Source organism: Ranitomeya imitator, chromosome 1 (genome assembly GCF_032444005.1).
Source record: "Ranitomeya imitator isolate aRanImi1 chromosome 1, aRanImi1.pri, whole genome shotgun sequence".
In the NCBI taxonomy this organism is placed as follows: domain Eukaryota; kingdom Metazoa; phylum Chordata; class Amphibia; order Anura; family Dendrobatidae; genus Ranitomeya; species Ranitomeya imitator.
In genome coordinates, this window is record NC_091282.1 from 393,928,930 (window position 1) to 393,951,060 (window position 22,131).

The 22,131-nt window shown below is 41.5% G+C and overlaps 1 protein-coding gene across 2 annotated transcripts in view; it reads left to right on the forward strand.

The window, feature by feature from the left end:
• LOC138674246 (uncharacterized) overlaps positions 1–22,131 on the forward strand; it is a 205,363-nt gene that overhangs the window by 162,152 nt on the left and 21,080 nt on the right. For both annotated transcript variants that reach the window (XM_069762139.1, XM_069762141.1), the window contains exons 15-17: positions 7,423–7,507; positions 8,024–8,124; positions 16,657–16,741. In XM_069762139.1, coding sequence (XP_069618240.1) covers positions 7,423–7,507; positions 8,024–8,124; positions 16,657–16,741 — 271 coding nt within the window. The remainder of the gene's footprint in view (positions 1–7,422; positions 7,508–8,023; positions 8,125–16,656; positions 16,742–22,131) is intronic.

Sequence of the window (22,131 nt, forward strand, 5' to 3'; positions counted from 1 at the left end):
GCAGCGTATCATCTGCATGTGCAAACGCATGCCAAAATGCATTCAAACTCATGCTTATGCTGCATTTTTATCGGTATCAGTTTATGCATAACGACAAGAAAAGCTGCAAGTGCATGTGTTTGTGTGCATTTGTGCATGCGTTTGCCCTGTTTCTGCGCATGCCTTCGAATTTTCAATGAATTTTGTTATGCAGCAAATACTGTTCCAGGAGAATTTACTTGACAAGAGCCAGACTCAATGGGCATGTCTCATGGGGATTCTGTATATATAGACCCTACACAGATGAAATCCTCATCTTTTGCTGCTGTATCCAGCTGCAAGATGGATCTTGGCATGGAGAGCTTCTATCGTAATCTGGATTTGGAATTGAAATTGGCTTTTGCCTTTGGTGTGGCTTGTGAAGAAGAAAGAAGAAGAGCAAGACAGAGAAAACATCATCGTTTCTACTGGCAACACCCCACCATTGAAGTCCAAGAGAGCCGTGGAGCCTACCACTCATTGTACACCAAGCTGCGTGAAAACCTGGAGAAGTTTTTCGACTACTCGAGGATGTCGGAACACAGCTTCGAAGAATTGCTGCAATGTGTCTGAGGATCCATCACCAGGCAGGACACACAACGACATTGAGCATTTCCTGCTGAGGAATATCTGTTGGTGACCCTGAGGTACGTAATTTTGAAAAATAAAGACATGTCGCTTGCATTATTGTTATAACAGCCATGTACTGATTCCCCCCCCCCCCCATTTTCTCTTCAGCAGATTCCTGGCTACCTGAGAGACCTTATCATCTCTAAATTTTCAATTCCGGATTGGAGTGTCATCCCTTTCTGGGATTGTTGGAGACACATGCCGTGCTTTATGTGACGTTCTGCATGCAGAATTCCTCCCCAACCCACAACTGAACTCTGGCTGAAAAATGCAGCAAAATTCCATGAAATTTGTAATTTTCCAAACTGTTTGGGTGCTGTGGACGGCAAAAACATTCGGATTATGAAACCTGCTGGAAGTGGATCCGAGTATTTCAATTGCAAAAAACACTTTTCAATTGTTCTCAAGGCGACTGCAGATGCGGAGTGTCGATTTGTCGCCATTAACGTTGGCTCATTTGGACGAGGAAATGACTTACAGACTTTCAAAAACTCTGACATGGGCCAACGTTTGTATGGTAATAATTTAAATTTTCCACCGCTCCAACCTTTTCCAAACAGTGAAGGACCTCCAATTCTGTTTATTGTGGTTGGGATGAGGCAATTCAAATTTGTGCCAACCTCATAAAACCATACTCGAGTCGGGACTCGAATCACACCAAAAGGATTTTCAACTACCGTCTGACAAGGGCACGAAGAACTGTGGAGTGTGCCTTTGGTTTGCTGGCATCTAAGTGGCGCATTTTGGGAACACCAATCAATCTAAAAACTGAGACAATTGATGATGTTGCCAAAGCATGTGTTATTATACACAGATACATCCTGGCAAAAGAGCGGCTACAATTAGAACTTGATGAACCTGCTGCAATCACTTTGCAGGATTACCATGATCACTCTCTGAGGATTACAGTGGAAGTTGCCCAGATGAGGTATAAGTTTACTGCTTACTTTGTTTCTGATATTGGACGTCTTGCATGGCAAGACGGTATGGTTTAATATACTTTAAGTAAATGTAACTGTAATGTTTGCTGATTTTACTACTAATTAAACACCTCCAGTTAAACTCCCATTACAACTTGACTCAACAATACAGTACACACATGTATGTTTTCACATAAAGAGACAAAGAAAACACAGGGATTGTGCAAACAAAATAAAAATGTTATTTAACAACAACCATAACCAACTGTTTATTTTGCATTAAACAACAATTGGGTTTATGTTCGGGGTCTGTATGATGGTGAGATATTGTGGACCTTGGGGGTGTTGAGCTGTGATGATTGGGTAGCATTTGATGATGAAGGGTTACAAGGGAAGGGGCAATAAATTGCAGGATTGGCTCTTGGATGGGACTGGACACATTGAGAGTAGACGACACATTAGGAGTTAAATCGTGGGAATGGATAGACAAATTGGAAGGGATAGAACCAAGGGAAGGCAGTGACAGATTTGACAACATAGACACATTGGGAGGTGAGGGTGGAGGTGAGGGTGGAGGTGGTGGGTCCACTTTTGGCTGACATTTTTGGCTCCGTTTCATCTTGTTCCTGTGCGCCACAGAGGCACTAGTGGTAGTCTGTTTTTTGTAAGTACCTCTGTGTTTCTTGGTTGGCTGACTGGGAGTGGTGGCCTCTGTAGCAGTGTGCTGGCGTGGTGCAGGACTGGTCAGCATGGTGTATGCTGCATGGTCCAGGGGTGTGCACACGACAGTGTGGTGGAAGCTGCTTGCTGCAGGGGTGCTGCACTCTGGAGTGTGGGGTAGCTATGAACTGGGGGAACAGCTGTAATGTCCAGCAGTGGTGGTGGAGAATAGTTTGGTGCTGATGTCTTCGCCCACTGATGCTATGCTTGGCCTTGTTGCTTTGTCGGAAAAGAAATGTTCGCCTGCTGGTAAAATCCGGCTTGCGGATGGTAGCTTCGAGACTGCTGCAATGCCTGGTTGTAAGCAGCCTGGCAGGCCTGCATGATGTTCAGGTGGAGTTCAGTCGTAAGGTTTTCTGACATGCCCCACTCTATTGCTGAAAAAAAATGTTGCGCTGGTCTCTGAAGGTCAGCTTCCAGGCGGTGAAGGCCTCTGTGGACATTCTGGAAAAGTGTGTTCACCTGACTGAACCCACTGTCCAGTCTATCTCCAATCATCTCCATCCCATCTGGAAGACCAAGCTTAAGAGAATAAACTCGGGCATGACTGACCTCTCCCAGGCCCTCTGCCGCTGACGAGAAGTCCCAACAAAACCAGTCATTGTCAATGACAGGTTGGCCTTCTTCACGTTGTCGAACCTATAGATCAAATAAAATAAGAAAACAAAAATTAATAAGTCATATAGTTTTAAAGATACAAAACTGAAAAAAATTCAAGTCTGATAATGAAAATACCCCGTCTTTCCTCCTCAAGAATTTGAACCCGGCCACTCTGGGAAGATTCATTTTCACTTGACTGCTCCTGCTTTTCCGCACTGGAAGGTTCCTGTAAATAAAATACATGATTTAACACATGTGTAGTATTACCAGTCATTATATACCAATCAGTATATCAAATGTGAATATATAATCAGTGTCATGTCCACTCTGGGAAGCAGTCAGGTCTTCACTGGAGGACATGTTGGAACAGCAGGCAGCAGTCAAGTGAAACCCTACAGAAAAGAACAGATAAGAAAAATTGAACTTGTTAAAAGAGCCAAAGCAAAAAAAAAATTTTGAAGGCCAATACTTTACAAGCAGCAGTCCAACAGCACAGTAGGCAGCACAGAAAAGTGACAGCAGCACAGGACAAGGACAGCAGCACAACTCCAGGACAGCAGCACCATACAGTCTACAAGGGAAAAAAAAAAAGCGTGTGAGACTGGGCAGAGCAATTGAAAAGTACACACATTCATACTTACACAGGGCCGCAGGAGCAATCCACGACAGGTAATCCAGAACAGGCAGGAGCAATCCAGGCAAGGAAGAGTCCAGTACAGGAACATGTCACAGTCTAGAAGGAACAGAAAGCAAAACATAAGTACAGACTGCAGTGAGAGAGACAGACATTTTCAAAGCTGCTATACTTACATCCAGAGTCTTGTGCTCGCATCCAGAGTCTTGAGAGTAATGGACTTCCAGTGTCCTGAAATCCTTTTATAAAGCTGGAACTTTGCAGATGGTGAAATCATTTCCTGGACATGATTAGTCTGAAGTACACATGTGTATCAAACGCATGCGTATGCATGTCCTTCCGTACCAATGCGCTCCCATAGACAGTAAAGTGTTGTTTGGACGCACTCATCCGCATGCATATATCTGCGCTTAATTGACGCCTCAAAAAATGCAACAAGTTGCGTTTGCCGCACACCGTGAAATGACGCATGCGTACGCAAACGCATGCGAACTGATGCAAACGCATGTCCCTGTATACACAATGTTAAATATATGTATGCAAGACGCATACGGATCGTTACGCAGGTATACGCTGTGCACACATACGCTAATGTGAAGCTGGTCTTAGTGATGAAGCCATAACTTCTGCAATATTGGAGTGTTGATGTTTTATACAATACTCCAGTGTTTTCCGCATGGCTATGACCCATAAACGATTTGAGACAAGTCAAAAAAATTTGCATTACAATAATAATCCACAATGTCCGATGAGGGATGTACTTTCTTGACTTGTGTAGAAGTACCTCTACACAGGTCACCAAACCAGACAGTGTAATGGGGTACAACAACATGTGGGGAGTTGATCTTTCTGATCAAGTCCTTCAGCCGTACAGTGCCATGAGAAAAGCCAAGGTGTGGTACAAGGTGAGGTGCTGGCCGTGCACATTGTACAGATAGCAATATACAATGTTTAAGTGCTATCACAATGTGCAGGCCAGACTGGTACGTCGAACCTTCAGTTGCAGGAGGTAGTGATCAAGGCCCTAATCTTTCGAAGTTAGGAAGGAGCAGGCCCCAGCTCTTTGGAACTGAAGGTGCTTGTTATCGTACCAGGCCAACATTTCCTCGGGAAGGTCACTCAAAACAGAAAGAAAGGAATGTTGCAAAAGATGTGCTGAGTGTGTTACAGAAGGGGTTCAAGGATACCACTTATCAATGTAACACCTGCCCCAACAAATCTGGTCTATGTATAAAACAATGCTTCAAACTGTACCACACATCCATGGAGTACTAAATTCATTTTTGACTGTTTAGGCACATCAGGGGCTCTCCAAACGCGAAATGGCACCCGCAGACCATTTCATCAAAGTCTGCATTCCAAAAAGTCACTCCTTCCATTCTGAGCCCTGTCACGTGCCCAAACAGTAGTTTCACTCCACATATGGGGTATCAGCCTACTCAGGAGAAAATGAACGACAGATTGTGCGGTCCATTTTCTCCTGTTACACTTGTGAAAGTAAAAATGATGAAGGCTAAAATAATATTTTTGTTGAATAAAACATTAGAATTTTTTGTGAAGTACCTGGGGGTTCAAGATGCTCACCACACATCTAAATAAATTCCGTGGGGGGTCTAGTTTCCAAAATGGGGTCACTTGTGGGGGATTACACTGTTTAGGCACATCAGTGGCTCTCCAAATGCAACATGGTGTCCGCTCTCATTTCAGCCAATTTTGCATTCAAAAAGTCAAATGGTGCTTCTTCCCTTCCGTGCCCTGCTGTGCGCCCAAATAGTAGTTTTCCCCAACATGTGTGGTATTTTCATACGCTGGAGAAATTGAACAACCATTTTGGGGTTCATTTTCTCCTGCAATCCTTGTGATAAAAAAATTGTGGGCTAAAAGATCATTTTTGTGGAAAAAATAGGATTTTTTTGCTTTCACGACTCTACGTTATAAACTTCTGTGAAGCACCTGGGGGTTCAAGGTCCTCACCACACATCTAGATAAGTTCCTGAGGGTTATAATTTCCAAAATTGGGTCACTTGTGTGGGGTTAACACTGTTTAGGCACATCATGGTCTCTCCAAATGCGACATTGTGTCCGCTCTTGATTAAAGCCAATTTTGCGTTCAAAAAGTCAAATGATGCTCCTTCCCTTTCAAACACTGACGTGCACCCAAACAGTGGTTTTTCCGCACATATGGGGTATCAGCATGCTCAGGAATAATTGCACAACAAATTTTGCAGTCCACTTTCTCCTGTTACCCTCGTGAAAATAAAAAAAAATTGTCAAACAAAAGTTAAATGTTCATTTTTTCCTTACACATTGCTTCAGCTCCTGTGAAGCACTTGGGTTAATAAACTTCTTGAATGTGGTTTTGAGCACCTTGAGGGGTGCAGTTTTTAGAATGGTGTCAGTTTGGGGAATTTTCTTTCATATAGTCCCCTCAATGTCACTTCCAAAGTGAGGTGGTCCAAAAAGAAATGGTTTTGTAAATGTTGTTGGAAAAATTAGAAATCAATGGTCAAATTTTAATACTTATAACTGCCTAACAAAAAAAATTATGTTTCAAAAATTGTGATGTAAAATAAACATGCGGGAAATGTTATTTATTTACTATTTTGTCTGACATATCTCTCTGGTTTAAAAAATGTGTCCACTACTTAGACAATTACTTTTCATACCCCTGGCTCGGCCCCCATAAAATAATAAAGCCTATACTCACCTCCCGTCCCGACACTCGCTCCCTCTGAGGCTCTCGTGTAGTGTTGACATTTGACGCTGACGCCCAATCAGCACTGGTGTCACTGTCCCCGCCTTCTGACAAATTGAACATGGAGAGGAAGTCCGGGCTGCAACTGATCTCAGGCTTCCTCTTCATGCTCCATTTTTCCGAAGGAGGACACAGTGACACCAGCAATAATTGGGCGCTGAGGTCACATAATACAACACCGCGCGAGAGCTCTGGGGGGAGTGAGTGTCAACACCGCAGGAATGGCGCTGGAATGGGAAATTAGTATAGGCTTTTTTTTTTATTGGAGTCAAACTTTATGATCAAGAAGGGGTTGTCCTAGTAGTGGACAATCCACAAAAAAGTAAAAGTTTGAAAATTGCAAAATTTCTGCCAAATTTCTCATTTTTACACAAATAAATAAAGTTGTATTGAATATATTTTTCCATAACATGAAGTAGAATATGTCACGAAATAGCCATCCCAGAATCAGTGGGATCCACTGAAGTGTTCCAGAGTTATTACCTCATAAAGTGACACTGGTCAGAATTGTAAAATTTGTCCTGGTTATGAAACTGAAAACAGGCTTGGGGGGGGGGGGGGAGAGGGGAAGGGTTAAAGAGTTGTTAGAAACATGTCTTTAATTAGCGGCCTAATTTCCTGATGATGGTTCCCTTTAAGCCAAGTAATATTAGCAACCATTAGATTATAATGGCTATATTGATTACTTTCTTTACCACATATGATAAAAACGTGAACAAAGCGTTAAAAGGGAGTGCATCATCTATAATTATTTTACTAATTTAAATCGGACACAGACATAATCTTTTCATATTTTTTTTCCAAATTTAGATTTATTTAGAGATATAACCTGTTGACTTGGCATGACTCATTGACGTATATGGAAGAGTGTTCTAGCAATGCTGTGTGCAGTACATTGTGTAGAGAGGAGGAGGTGATCTGAGTCCTTTACCTATTGTGAATGGTGGATCCTGTGTTATCTAGGTGTTGTTACCTCTCATTGTAATCCTGCCTATGATGGCAATGATATGAGACGCAATCTATTCAGAACAAGAACTGTTAGATTATTACGTGCTTCTGTAGCCAGAATAAAAAATGTAGGATTTTATAGATTAATATTATTAATATAGTTTGTTATTATTATGTACTCTTTTTATGCTTTGTAGATATACACCAACCAAAATCCCAAAAGTGAAATATCACCTAAGTGAGCTAGAGCCTCCAAAAACCTCTTCTACACATGCTATTTATGTAAGTCCATATAGAAAGATAATTTTCATGCTTTTATGCTACCGTTGAATACGTTTCAGTTGTTGCCCTGACCACTTGGACCTCTCTGGATCTCCATACGTCTATACAGAAAAGTAATTGTAATAAATAATGGTGCAGGCACCCCTGGCTAGACCTGTCATAGAACTTCCCTCAAAGTCACTTTTTAGATTTACAAATCGCTACATGGAATATTTTTCAGATATATTTCTTTTGAGTGAGGGCAGTGGAGTCAATAAGCCAAACTTCCGACTCCTCAATTTCCCTTACTCCGACTCCCTCATGCATGGCTCATGTTTTGCACATACTGCATTGAACTACTCTACCCAATTTATTATATATTTTAGGAGTCGGTCCGTTTTTTACAAACTTCAACTGAACCAAAATGGAAACCGAATCCACGGCTCCGACTCCACGGCACCGTTTTGAGCACCATTATTATTTCTGTACTCCTCCAATTTACTTTACGACAAATTTCTCAATTTCATTTTCTTGCAGGATGTTAAAGAAAGCAGCTTTTTGTCTCTTCGGAGTGAAGCTATAGAAAAAATAAAATCAGCTTTCGTCTTGTTAGACGCAGAATTTGAAAAATTTGACCTGTAAGTTTTGCAATGCTGTTCTGCTATTAAAAGTATGCTTATATAATATGTAAGATAATGATAAGGTATTTTATAATATAAAGGGAACCCTTAGGTAATTCATACTAATCTTACTCATCTGTAGTGCAAGAACTACAAGATTCCTTATAATAAAAACTGGAGTTGTTCTTATAGGATACAGACACCTTCAGGAGCATTTTTTTGCTTAGCTGCATGTATTTTTGGTTAAAAAAAAGTATTTTTGCACTAATGTTTAGAAAGACGAGGTTTGGAAAGTAGGCTGTCAGAACGAACTCACTGGTGGATTTCATTAGTAATTCATTCTGCAGTCATTCAGGCATCTAGGTTAAAAAGAAGGCTGTTAAAGGGAAGCTTCCGCAGGCCCCCCAATCGGCAACTGTGTCTATATTGAACCCTTTATAAAGGGTATTACTTAGCACCCCTGGCCCTGACTGACAGCCATTCCCAATGCAGGCAAGTGTCGGTAAGTGCTGAGGGAGCGGTTACAGCCGCTCTGACTGAACCAGTACCGGCGCTGTCCTCGTGACTCAAACCGGAATGCAGTCAGGGGGGATAAAGTTCATTTTCTCCCTGCAGCATTCTGCTAAGTGCCAGTCAGGTTAATAGCACAATTAACCCTATATGTGCAGATTAATAAGCTTTTTCTGGTGACAGGTTCCCTTTAAGAAAGTAATTGCTAGACCAAAGTCTTAACGCCCGAATCCCTTCTCTCACCTTCATCAGTTTCAGATCTTTCTCCATTACGTTGTTCACCTGGACAAGACATTTTTCCTTTCCCTCCTGGCATCTCAGGCCCCAATGCCATTAAAGGCACTATTTATGGAGCAAAAAAATATGAAAAAATGATACCCCTATTATCCTCTTATCCACCACAACTTTAATGGTATACACTTGTTTTGGATTAGTAACATAACGAACACTTTAAAATAAAAGCAGGATAAAAATATGAAGACAACACAAAATGAAATGAATACCAATTAAATGCCAACATATTCTTACCCCCAAATTACGGTACATATGTAGAAACCACAACTTGTTCCACATACAGTATAACCAGACCCAATACTGCTGTTCTGAGGGGAAAAAAAAAAGTCATTAGCACTTGAATGCCAAACGCAAAACATTTTTATCCCAAGTGGTCCCGTAAATGTGAATTCTACATACAGGCTTGTTGTGCCTTCCATAATAAAAGTATTCCGCTTTAGAATTTTTCATGGTAAAAATATCAGATACCGTATTTACAGGTATTATGGTAGGTTTTGTGCTCTTAGCGCCACCATCTGGCCATTGCTTGCTATGAAAAGTCTGTGTAATTGATGCTTGATGCGTCTGAGACATTGCAGTGAACCGCAAATTGTTCTTAATTAAGTTCAACTGCATCAATATGTTCATCAAACTTCAAAGCTATGGCCTCATTTTTAATTTCAAGTTACCTTACAAGTTGAATTTCTAATTTAATTACTTTTTTTTAAAATTTCTTCATTGGTGTTTATCTGTCCTATTGCAGCACACCAGTTTTTTGTAGAGTACTATATGATGGTGTGATGTACAACGGGTGTATATGGCTTTTTATGCTATGTTACTATATTGAACTATGATTAAAAAAAAATTAACAGGGAAGTAGAAAAAGTAATTACAGGATTGCTCTTATCCTCTTTTCTTCAGGAGCCTGCCGTTCCTCACCTGTCTTCCTGCTTTGCACAGGCTCCTAAAGAATGACAGTTTGGGCTGATGGCATGGTTGACCCACTGGCCCAAATTGATAGCTTCCACACTGCCACCAGTGGTAGCTTTGATTTGGAAAGCATGGGAGAAGTGCAAGGGGACTAAAGCTGAAAAGGTCCAGTGATCAGGCCATAGCTTTTTGCCATGCTGTATCCAAGGAGCATAGACACGCTGAGGATGTCTGGATCTATATGTAAGCGCTTACTCCTCACCTTGGTAACAGTCCACTACGAGACTGCAGAGGTAGTCGGTAACCTACGTAACAATCTGTAGCCTAAAATAAACAAACCCTTGTTCTTGACAACTGAAGAATATTTAATCAGAGGTAAATTGCTTGTTTTCACTAGCACTATGCAATTTCACCATTTAATAATTTTGGGAAAACACAATTATTAGCATATCATATTGAAATGTGCAATATTGAAGAAAAAAAGATGCGGCACTCGCCCATTCGAATGAATGTGAAAAAGTCCTTTATTCCATACGTTTGGATTAGGACTAATACACGATGTGCAGGTTACAGAGACATGCAGGGAGAGGCAGATAGGACGACGGCCGTTTCGAGTAACAATGGATCCAGGGGAAGCCTTGTTAGGCGAAACGCCCGTCGTCCTATCTGCCTCTCCCTCCCACGCCTCTGTAACCTGCACATCATGTACCAGTCCTAATCCCAAGGTATGGAATAAAGGACATTTTCACATTTATTCAAACTGGTGAGTGCCGCCTCTTATTTCTTCAACATCGCACGTTTAACCCTGCTGTTCTGTTCGGTCTGGGGAGACCTATTTTGAACTTTGGTATTTTTTGGGGTGTTCAAGATGCGGTTCTGAAACTTGTGGTTGATTGACTTAAATGAGGATGGGTCGGTCGGCCACGGGTTTCAGAGCCGCATCTTGAATATTTTAAAGAATATTGAAGTTCAAAGTCGGTCATTTTTGACCAACAGAACAGCAGGGTTAAGTAGTTTATGCAGATCACCAAACACCGTTCTATCAGCCACTGGAGCTCTACATACGATGTCTACTTAGCCTTCCAGGGAATTTTTTAATATTTTGTCTGGTGCCGGTATTTTTCTCTTTGAACTTTTCATATCATAATGTAATGTAGCCAAGAACTGCAGACGTTGTAAAGCACACAAACAAGTACAGTGGTAAAAGTAGCTTGATGTAGAGAAATAGTACTTCAGCACATGCAAACAGCAGTAGGGTTCATCCTTGGAATGGCTGGCATCGTCTAAGACTGTTGCAATCTTGGTACTTCTACTGGAGCACTGCTGGGTATGGCCAGGTCATAATATCTATGCATGTAATCCATTGGTATATGAGCAGGGATGTACAAGCAACAGCCCTACCTTGCTCCTGGTCAGCAGTATGAAAATCATTAGTTAATACAGGCTATGACTTTGTGACAGGGGCCATTCAGTAACCGATGATCAATTTACCTCATGATCTTGGCCACCGTACTGCAGCTCAGTTTCAGGGCGTTGCCAATCTTCTTATAGCCTAGGCCTTCTTTATGTAGAGCAACTATTCTTTTTTTCAGATCCTCAGACTGTTCTTTGCAACAAGGTGCAATGTTGAACTTCCAGTGAGCAGTATGAGAGAGTATGAAAGCGATAACACCAAATTTAACTAACCTGCTTCCCATTCACACCTGAGACCTTATAACACTAACGAGTCACATGACACTGGGGAGGGAAATTGATAATTGAACACTGTGTACTCACTTTTGTTGCCAGCGGTTTAGGCATTAATAGCTGTGTGTTGAGCTATTTAGAGGGTACTCCAAATTTACACTCTTATACAAACTGTAGACTGACTACTTTACATTGTATCAAAGCGTCATATCTTTAGTGTTGTCCCATGAAGAAATATAAAAATTTTTTTACAAAAATGTGAGGTGTGTACTCACTTTTGTGAAATACTTTATGTTAATAATTATCCTATGGACAGGTGCTTCTCACAAAATTAGAATATCTACAAAAAGTTAATTTATTTCAGTTATTGAATACAAAAAGTGAAACATATATTATATAAAGTCATTACAAACAGATTGATCTATTTCAAATGTTTATTTCTGTTAATGTTGAGGATTATGGCTTACAGCCAATGAAAACCCAAAAGTCATTATCTCAGTAAATTAGCATAATTAAGAAAGAACACCTGAAAAGGTTTCCTAAACATTTAAAAAGATCCCTTATGCTGTTTCAGTAGGCTCTACAATCATGGGGAAGACTGCTGACTTGACAGATGTCCAGAACGCAGTGATTGATACACTGCACAAGGAGGGCAGGCCACACAAGGTCATTGCTAAAGAAGCTGGCTGTTCACAGAGTGCTGTATCCAAGCATATTAATGTAATGTTGAGTGGAAGGGAAAAGTGTGGTTGAAAAAGGTGCACAAGCATCCGGGATAACTGCAGCCTTGAATGGATTGTTAAGAAAAGCCATTCAAAAATTTGGGGAAGATTCACAAGGAGTGGACTGCTGCTGAAGTCATTGCTTCAAGAACCACCACACACAGACGTATCCAGAACATGGACTACAAGTGTCACATTCCTTGTGTCAAGCCACTCATGACCATTAGACAAACACCAGAAGCGTCTTATCTGTGCCAAGGAGAAAAAGAACTGGACTGTTGCTCAGCGGTCCAAGATGTTGTTTTTCATATGAAAGTAAATTTTGCATTTAATTTGGAAATCAAGGTCCCAGAGTCTGGAGAAAAAGTGGAGAGGCACACAATCCAAGCTGCTTGAGGTCCAGTGTGAATTTTCCACAATCAGTGATGGTTTTGGGAGCCATGTCATCTGCCGGTGTAGGTCCACTGTGTTTTATCAAGACCAAAGTCAGTGCAGCCGTCTACCAGGAAATTTTAGTGCACTTCATGCTTCCCTTTGCCAACAAACTTTTTGGAGATGGAAATTTCTCCAACCGGACTTGGCACCTGTCACACTGCCAAAAGTACCAATACCTGGTTTAAAAACAACAGTATCACTGTGCTTGATTGACCAGCAAACTCTCCTGACCTTAGCCCCATAGATCTATGGGGTATTGTCAAGAAGAAGATGAGAGACACCAGACCCAACAATGCAGACAAACTGATGGCTGCAATCTAGGCAACCTGGGCTTCCATAACACCTCAGCAGTGCTACAATTTGATCGCCTCCATGCCATGCCACATTGATGCAGTAATTGATGCAAAAGGAGACCTGACCAAGTACTGAGTGCATTTACTGAACATACATTTCAGTAGGCCAACATTTCGGATTTTAAAATCATTTTTCAAGGTGGTGATATAAAGTATTCTAATTTACTGAGATAATGACTTTTGGGTATTTATTGGCTGTAAGCCATAATCATCAACATCAACAGAAATAATCACTTGAAGTAGGTCACTCTGTTTGTAATGACTCTATATAATATGAGTTTCACTTTTTGTATTGAAGAACTGAAATAAATTAACTTTTTGATGATATTCTAATTTTGTGAGAAGCACCTGTATATTGCATTGTTATATTTTTTCCTTTGCATGGTTATGTGCTTGCTTTAGTTATTTCCACACATATCAATTTCCATGTGGGTGTGACCACTCACCTCCACTCCCCCTCCCCTTTTATTTTTCCTGGGAATTTCTTTCTTATAAATAACTTTTCTTTCCACCATCAGACATACTGTCATGATTAAGAACTTTTTTCTCAATATGTGTTGTCCAGATGTCTGAACGTCTGCTCCCATGATTTACATTTTTCCCAGTTTTTAATGTTTATCCTAATAATTGTGAAGTTTTCGGCGGTTTTTTGTTCTGATAAAGCGACTGCTTTATGAACACCCTTTTCTTGTGCTATCTGGATGTTTCCTTTGGTTCCTCCCAAATACAGATACAGATATATAAGTCTGTTGGGTTCCCTTATTTGTATTTGAAAAACTTGATGAAGGAGCAAAGCCAGAACAAGTCGTTGTTTTCAGTTTTTTAAATAAAACCCGTTCTCCATCCTTATAATTACTCCATTTGTTTTCTTAAATTGCGCAAAAACAGCCCATTCATTTTCCAATGTGTCATTATCATTAAAGGGACTCTGTCACCTGAATTTGGCGGGACTGGTTTTGGGTCATATGGGCGGAGTTTTCGGGTGTTTGATTCACCCTTTCCTTACCCGCTGGCTGCATGCTGGCTGCAATATTGGATTGAAGTTCATTCTCTGTCCTCCGTAGTACATGCCTGCGCAAAGCAATCTTGTCTTGTGCAGGCGTGCACTATGGAGGACAGAGAATGAACTTCAATCCAATATTGCAGCCAGCATGCAGCCAGCGGGTAAGGAAAGGGTGAATCAAATACCTGAAAACTCCGCCCATATGACCCAAAACCAGTCCCGCCAAATTCAGGTGACAGGTTCCCTTTAAGGCCTCTTTCAAGAGTCCATATATTTCTGGTACCGAAAAAAACGGTACCACATCAGTACCACACAGTCACCGGGGAAGAAGCGCTAGAGTATGCGCTGTTCTCCGGTGGCTGGTGCTGAAGCTGGCTGTCATCATTCTCCCCTGCTCTGTCGGCGAGCAGAGGAGAATGATGAGCGATATATTAAAGTCTGAACAACAGCACGTGGTGGCTTTTGGGACTGTTACCCCCATCATCCAACACCTGCTGTCACTAATAACAGTGACAGTAGGTGCGGAGGATGGGGGTGTATTCCACAGCCGCTGGCTGCGATCATTCAGAAATAAATTAATGAAAAATCTGATGTGGGTTCCCCCTATTTCATTAACTAACCTGACAAAACTCACAGCTGGGGGCTGCAACCCCCAGCTGTCAACTGCTGCAAGGTTGATTATCAAGAATAGAGGGGTCCGGATGCTGTTTTTTTTTAATTATTTAAATAATTTTAAAAAACAGCATGGGGTCCCCCCCATTTTTGACAACCAGCCTTGCTAAAGCTCACAGCTGGGGGCTGCTATTTTCAGACTGGAAAGGGGCCATTGATACAGGCCCCTCCAGCCTAAAAACAGGGGGCTGCTGTTTTTAGGCTGGGGGCCTATATCAATGGCCCCTTACCAGTCTAAGAATAGCAGCCCCCCGCTGTCGAGCTTTAGCAAGGCTGGTTGTCAAAAATAGGGGGGACCCCATGCTGTTTTTTAAATAATTAAAAAAACAATGTGGGGACCCCTCTATTCTTGATAATCAACCTTGCAGAAGCTGAAAGCTGGGGTTGCAGCCCCCAGCTGCGAGTTTTGTCTGGTTGGTTAAAAAAAATAGGGGGGAACCCATGCCGGGTTTTTCATTCATTTATTTCCGAACGATCGCAGCCAGTGGCTGTGGAATACCCTATCCTCCGCACCTACCATCACTGTTATCAGCGACAGCAGGTGTCGGATGATGGGGGTAACAGTCCCAAAAGCCACCACCTGCTGACCTTCAGACTTTAAAATAACGCTCATCATTCTCTGCTCTCTGGCATAGCAGGGGAGAATGATGACAACCGGATTCAGCACCTGCCGCCGGGGAACAGCGTTTACAGTAGTGCTTGTTCCCCGGCGGCCGTCCATGCCACACGGAGGACATCATAGTGTGCTTTCCATGTGCACGTGTGCGGGACGTTTTGCCATCCATGATGACAGCAAAAAACAGACATGTCAGCATGTTTTGTCCACGGACACACGGTCCGTGGAAACACACTGACATGTGCATAGACCCATTCATACGTGTGTACGTGTCTCCGGTACGTGTGAAAACTGTCACCACACGTACTAGAGACATGGACGTGTGAAAGATGCCTAAAGGGGTTTTGCTAGCCAGGGCTAATTTTCTTTAGGCTGAAACTTAACAGTGTGTAGTATACACGCTGTTAGGATTCAGCTCTGCTTGACAGTTTGATCAGTCATCACGTGATCATTCATATGCGATTTGCATATTTGTTAGATGCCAATTAACTTTTATCTCTTCTTCTCTCAATGCTTTAACATTGGCATTCAGAGAAACAGGAAGATTAGCTCATTTCCACATGACCACATGCAGGCAAATCACACGAGCAATTATGTGATGACCAATTGAACTAGCAGAGCCTATTGGCAAGTAGAACTAAATCCTAACATTGTGCACCTTATGGGAATACCACAAGATAAAGTGCCAGCCAAAAATTAGCCTTGGTCCATAAAACCCTTTAAGGATAATGCATTGACTTTGACTTGATGAAAGCTAGGCCCTCAAAATCAAGTCCTCTGGAAGGTTCAATGTTCCCTAGTCTGACAATGCACCCAAGTATTACAGATACAATAGCCGGGAAGGCTAAATTGGTGTGATTTTACTCAAGAGCTTTTTAGCACAAATAGCTGCCTACGATACATAGGTGTCAGAGCACAGTGCTATGGATATGGCTTTAGCTACAGTACCCATGCTGACTCCTGTTCACTGCAGTACTGGGACCTTATCTAGGGAAGAAATTACACCAGGAAGCACAATGGAAAAAAAAGCTAAACATACTGCGGCAGTGTCATGCAGTGGGCAATGTTTTGGAGGAAAACCTTAGGTTACGACATATGGTTTTTACTTTTAGACATACAACCTACCTAATCATTGTTGCCAAGTACACCCTTTAATGGCAATGGTATTCACAAATGACACAAGCCCCTTTCAGTATGATAACACTGTGGCAGTTATTTTCTAAAGAGCCTATGTCACATGAGAGCTGAAACCCAATCGGTTTCTGTAAGAAACTATTCTTCACCTTTTCCTTTGTGCTAGTATGTTTTAGTAGATGATAGATAAAATGTTTAAACTTCATGTATCTTTAGTGAAAGAGGAAGGTTTGCCCAGGATCAAGCTGCTTTCCTTCATGAAAAAGAAGAATTCAACAAACAGTACAAGCTACGCCAACAGGTTTGAACCATTGGTTCTATTATTCCATTTTTCACTTTGTGTTCCTCCCTTTTATTTTTTGGTGGTAGAATGAAAAGTGGCATTGACCGGTTTAAACTGATTATATAATGTTACCTAGTATTGTGATGTAATCCAGTGTGCCTGAAATATTTTTCTACTCTTCTAAAAATATAAATAAACAGATAGACAGAACTAGGAGTGTATATGTATCACTCAAAATTGAAATTGCAATATTAAAAAAAAAATTATGGAAATCACGAGATCAATAGTTATATTAAAGGGTGTCTGTCACCCCAAATTTACACTCCAAGCTAACCATAAAGCTTTGTAGACAATGGAGCAACAACAAAAATCTTTTATGCTTTTAAATCTAATCCCTTGTTGCTACAAGAAACGTCATTGTAATATGCTAATTAAGGTGATCAGTATATCTTAGGGTACCGTCACACTATACGATTTACCTACGATCACGACCAGCGATATGACATGGCCGTGATCGTAGGTAAATCGTAGTGTGGTCGCTGGGGAGCTGTCACACAGACAGCTCTCCAGCGACCAACGATGCCAAGGTCCCTGGGTAACCAGGGTAAACATCGGGTAACTAAGCGCAGGACCGCGCTTAGTAACCCGATGTTTAACCTGGTTACAAGCGTAAAACTAAAAAAAAACAAACAGCACATACTTACATTCTGGTGTCCGTCAGGTCCCTTGCCGTCTGCTTCCCGCACTCAGTGACTGCCGGCCGTAAAGTGAAAGTGAAAGCACAGCAGCTGTGCTCTGCTTTCACTTTACGGCCGGCAGTCACAGTGCGGGAAGCAGACGGCAAGGGACCTGACGGACACCAGAATGTAAGTATGTGCTGTTTTTTTTTTTTTAGTTTTACGCTTGTATCCAGGGTAAACATCGGGTTACTAAGCGCGGTCCTGCGCTTAGTTACCCAATGTTTACCCTGGTTACAAGCGAACGCATCGCTGGATCGCATCGTTAGATCGCTAGATCGGTGTCACACACACCGATCTAGCGATGACAGCGGGAGATCCAGCGATGAAAGAAAGTTCTAAACGATCTGCTACGACGTACGATTCTCAGCAGGATCCCTGATCGCTGCTGCGTGTCAGACACAGCGATATCGTAACGATATCGCTGGAACGTCACGAATCATACCGTCGTAGCGATCGAAATGGTATAGTGTGACGGTACCCTTAGTGTGGCTAAATGTGTCGGTGCTCAGTTCCCCCACCCATTTGGACAGTGCTGGTTTATCTCAAGCCAGCGCTGTAGGAAGATAAATCTCTGTTATGTGTCACTCGTTAATGAGAGAGCACACAAATCACTCTTTCCTCGCTTATGACATTGCTCATCATCTGTGCCATCACTTCAGTTCAAGAGAGAGCATTCAAATAATAGAATGTTAGAGTTGGAAGTGACCTCATGGATCATCGTGTCCAATCCCCTGTTCAATGCAGCACAGGAATCACTAAACCATTGCAGACAGATATCTGTCCAGACTCTGTTTGAAGACTTCCATTGAAGGAGTCTCACCACCTCTCATAACAGCCTGTTCCACTCATTGATCGCCCTCACTTTCAAAAGGTTTTTTTCTAATACCTAATTTGTATCTTCTACCTTTCAGTTGCATTCCATTGCTTCTTGTGTTTCCATGTGCCTTCAGATATTTGTATACAGATATTAACTCTCCTCTTAGACTTCTTTTTGCAAGCTCAATATTCTCAGATCCTTTAACCATTCCTCATAGGACACACTTTGCAGTCTGCTCACCATCCTAGTACCTCTTCCCTGAACTTGCTCCAGTTTTTCAATGTCTTTTTAAAAATGTGATGCCCAGAACTGGACACAATATTCCAGATGAGGTCTGACCAAGGAGGAGTAGAGGGGGATAATTACTTTACGTGACATAGACTGAATGCTTCTCTTAATACATCCTAGAAATGTGTTTGCCTTTTTTTGCTGCTGCATCACACTGTTGACTCATGTGCAGTCTGTGATCTATTACTATACCCAAGTCTTTTTTACACATGCTGTCGCCTAGTTCTATTCCTCCCATTCTGTAGATGTAATTTTCATTTTTCTTGCCCAGATGTAGAATCTTGCATTTCCTCCTGTTAAATACCATTCTATTACTTGCTGCCCATTGTTCAAGCTTATCTACATCCTTCTGAATCCTTTCTCTGTCTTCTCTAATGTTAGCTTTCCCTCCTAGCTTTGTATAGTTTGCAAATTTATTTAGTTTATCTTCAGTTTTCTTATCTAGATCATTTATAAAAATGTTTAACAGCACTGGGGCCAGGACAAAGCCTTGTGGTACACCACTTGAAACACTCTTCCAATTGAATGTGCAACCATTTATTACCACTCTGAGTACGATCACTGAGCCAGTTATGAATCCACCTAACCGTTTCCTTGTCAATCCCATACTTGGTAATTTTTTCAATAAGGAAGTATCAGATACTTTATCAAATGCTTTGCTGAATTTGAGATATACTATATCTATCACATTTCCCTGATCCACCCAGCCAGTGATTCCATCATAGAAGGAAATTAGATTAGTCTGGCATGACTTGTTTGCTACTAACCCATGCTGGCTCTGGTTATTTATTGTATTCTTATCCAAGTACTTACATACATGCTGTTTAATAATTTGCTCAAAGATCTTTCATGATATAGAAGTAAGGCTCGCTGGCATGTCATTTCTTGGCTCCGTTATCTTTTCCTTTTTGAAAATAGGGACGACATTTGCCCTTCTCCAATTTTCTGGGACTTCTCCTGTTCTCCAGGATTTTTCAAAGATTCCGGCTAGTGGTTCTGCAATTTCCTCTGCTAACTCTTTCAGTACCCTAGGATACAATTCATCTGGACCAAGAGATTTCAATTCATTTAAATTAGCTAAGTGTTCCATCACCAGCTCTCTGTTTATAGATAGTGGGGATTCTTTTATTCCTTTGATGGCACCATGACGATCAGTTGAGGTTACAATTGTTTCTTTAGAGAAAACATGCAAAATAAGAATGTAAAAGTTCGGCCTTCTCAACATCATTTTTGACCACTTCACCCATTTCATCCTGTAAAATTCCTATAGCATCTTTAACTTTTCTTTTGTTTTTGACACATACCCAAAATCCTTTTTTACTGTTTTTGGTCTCCCTTCCAAGCCTTACTTCATTACTGTCTTCAGCTCTTCTAATGGTTTCCCTGCAAAGAGTATTATATTCTTCTTTAGATATGCCACCCTATTTTCATTTAAGATACATTTTCTTCCTTTTTAACACGTAATTAAGTTCTGAGTTCATACATCCTGGCCTCTTTAAATGCTTCCAATTCTTTTTTCTTCTTTTTGAGATTGTTACCGATTTTTCAGTGAGAATTTCATTTAGCAAAATCTCCCATTCTTCTTGAACATTTATGTCCTTTAGAGCATCCAGATATTGGACCTTTCCTACCCTCTTTTTAAGTTCATTAAAATCTGCCTTATTGAAGTCCAACCTTAACGTGAGTCCTCCTTGGTCTACCTCCTCTTGTAATCCAAAATTCGAGGATAGCATGATCACTGCCTTCTAAATTCCCAGCCACCTTTACTTCCTCAACCATTTCCTCCTTGTTGGTAAGAATTAGGACCAAGATTGTGTTTTCCTGTTTTCGCAAGTTGCAACCCATCTCTAGCAAGTAGTACATCATACACGTAATTCACTCCATGGTCAAGAAACTCAAAACGTTACTCACAGCACCATTGACGTAGCCAGTTGTTCACCTGTAGAATCCTGTTCAATCTCCTTGGTTCATGTCCATCCACTGGGAGGATGGATGAGAAGACAACCTACACTCCCAGTTCCTTCACTTTCTGGTCTAGGTCTTCAAAGTCTCTGCATAGTTTCTAGGTCCTTTTATACTGTGTCGTTTGATACTACATGTATTAGTAGATGTAGGTAGTCGTCTGCAGCACTGAAGAGTTTTGATACCCTATCAAACACATTATTGATTTTGGCACATGGAAGACAGCACACTTCTCGTGAGGTAATATCCGGTTAGCAGATAGCGGCTTCTGTTACACTCAGATCCCCCACGATCACCACTCTACTTTTCTTCTTCACCACAGTGCTTCTTTTTCTTCCTTCAATAGGCTTCTGATATCTTATTGTGGCGTGTTCGTTGAGGACAAAGCACTTTTTTGATATACATCTTCATGCTTGTCCTACGTGAGAGCCTGGCAATGGTTCTCCAACACTGTGGGTGCTGACTCCTCATCCTCCATGCTTCCATTTCTCTTCTTCTGCAGGTACATTGAAAGGTGCTTATCGTCAACCATTCTGAACAGTTATTTCTACTCTGTCATTAGCTTCTGCAGGAACACTGAAAAGTTCTTCTCTTGCAACATTTTGAAGAGATTATTCTGCTCTGTCAAGGAAATCTTTGATGAGCTTCAATGTAGCTCTTCTCTCTTGAAGATTTTGCTTCTTTTCTGCTAACAGAGTAACAAGCTTGCATACCTGAAACGTAAATCTTGTCTTTGCCTCTGGCAAGTCTTTAAATATATAGCACACATTGCAGCACACCATATGGATAATATTCTCCATGTTGAACAAAATGAATTTCTGTGGAATCAGCGTAAAGATTAAATTTCTGGTTTGATGACTTCCTCCAAGCAGTTTGATCCATCTACACCCAAACTCGCGGCGACTCCTCACTGTTTACAGAATGCACCAGGAATATGCAAATTATCTCCCTCGAGCTTCAATTCCTGGTGTGAATTCTTGGTTCCTCATTTCTGACATTGCTCGTTTACTCCACTATCACTTCAGTGCAAGAGAGAGCACACCAATCACTCTTTCCTCGCTTCTCACATGTCTTGTCTCCTTTGCTATCACTTCAGTGCAGGAGGGCGCACAAATCACTCTTCTTGCTGCTAACATCGATACACAGCTATACCGATGTGATCACCAAGAGAATGAATTATGAGTTGTCTCCTGCACTGAAATGATTACAGAGGAGATGAGCAATGCAGAAGCAAGAAGTGACATGACAGTGACTCATAGGCCCCTTTAGCACCGCTCTGATCACCATGTGGTTTTCATCCCACTGAGTCTGCTGCATGCAGCACTCATGCACCTGCATGGTGTTTCCATCTGGCCTTGGGGGGGGGGGAACAGCCGGTAGGAATTTAACCCTGCCGTGTCCTGCAGAGATTAGGTTCCCTTGCCAACCCTTTGTTTGCATGCTCTATATCTAGCAGCTACATCAACCACTCCTTGCCTGAACATTTGTTCCTTCAATGTTAGTTCACTTGTATACGTGTCTTTGTGCTCTGTTCTACATTAACAACTAGTTTGTTTCTTATTGACCCTGGCTATTCTTACTTACCCTGTGCTACCTGACCC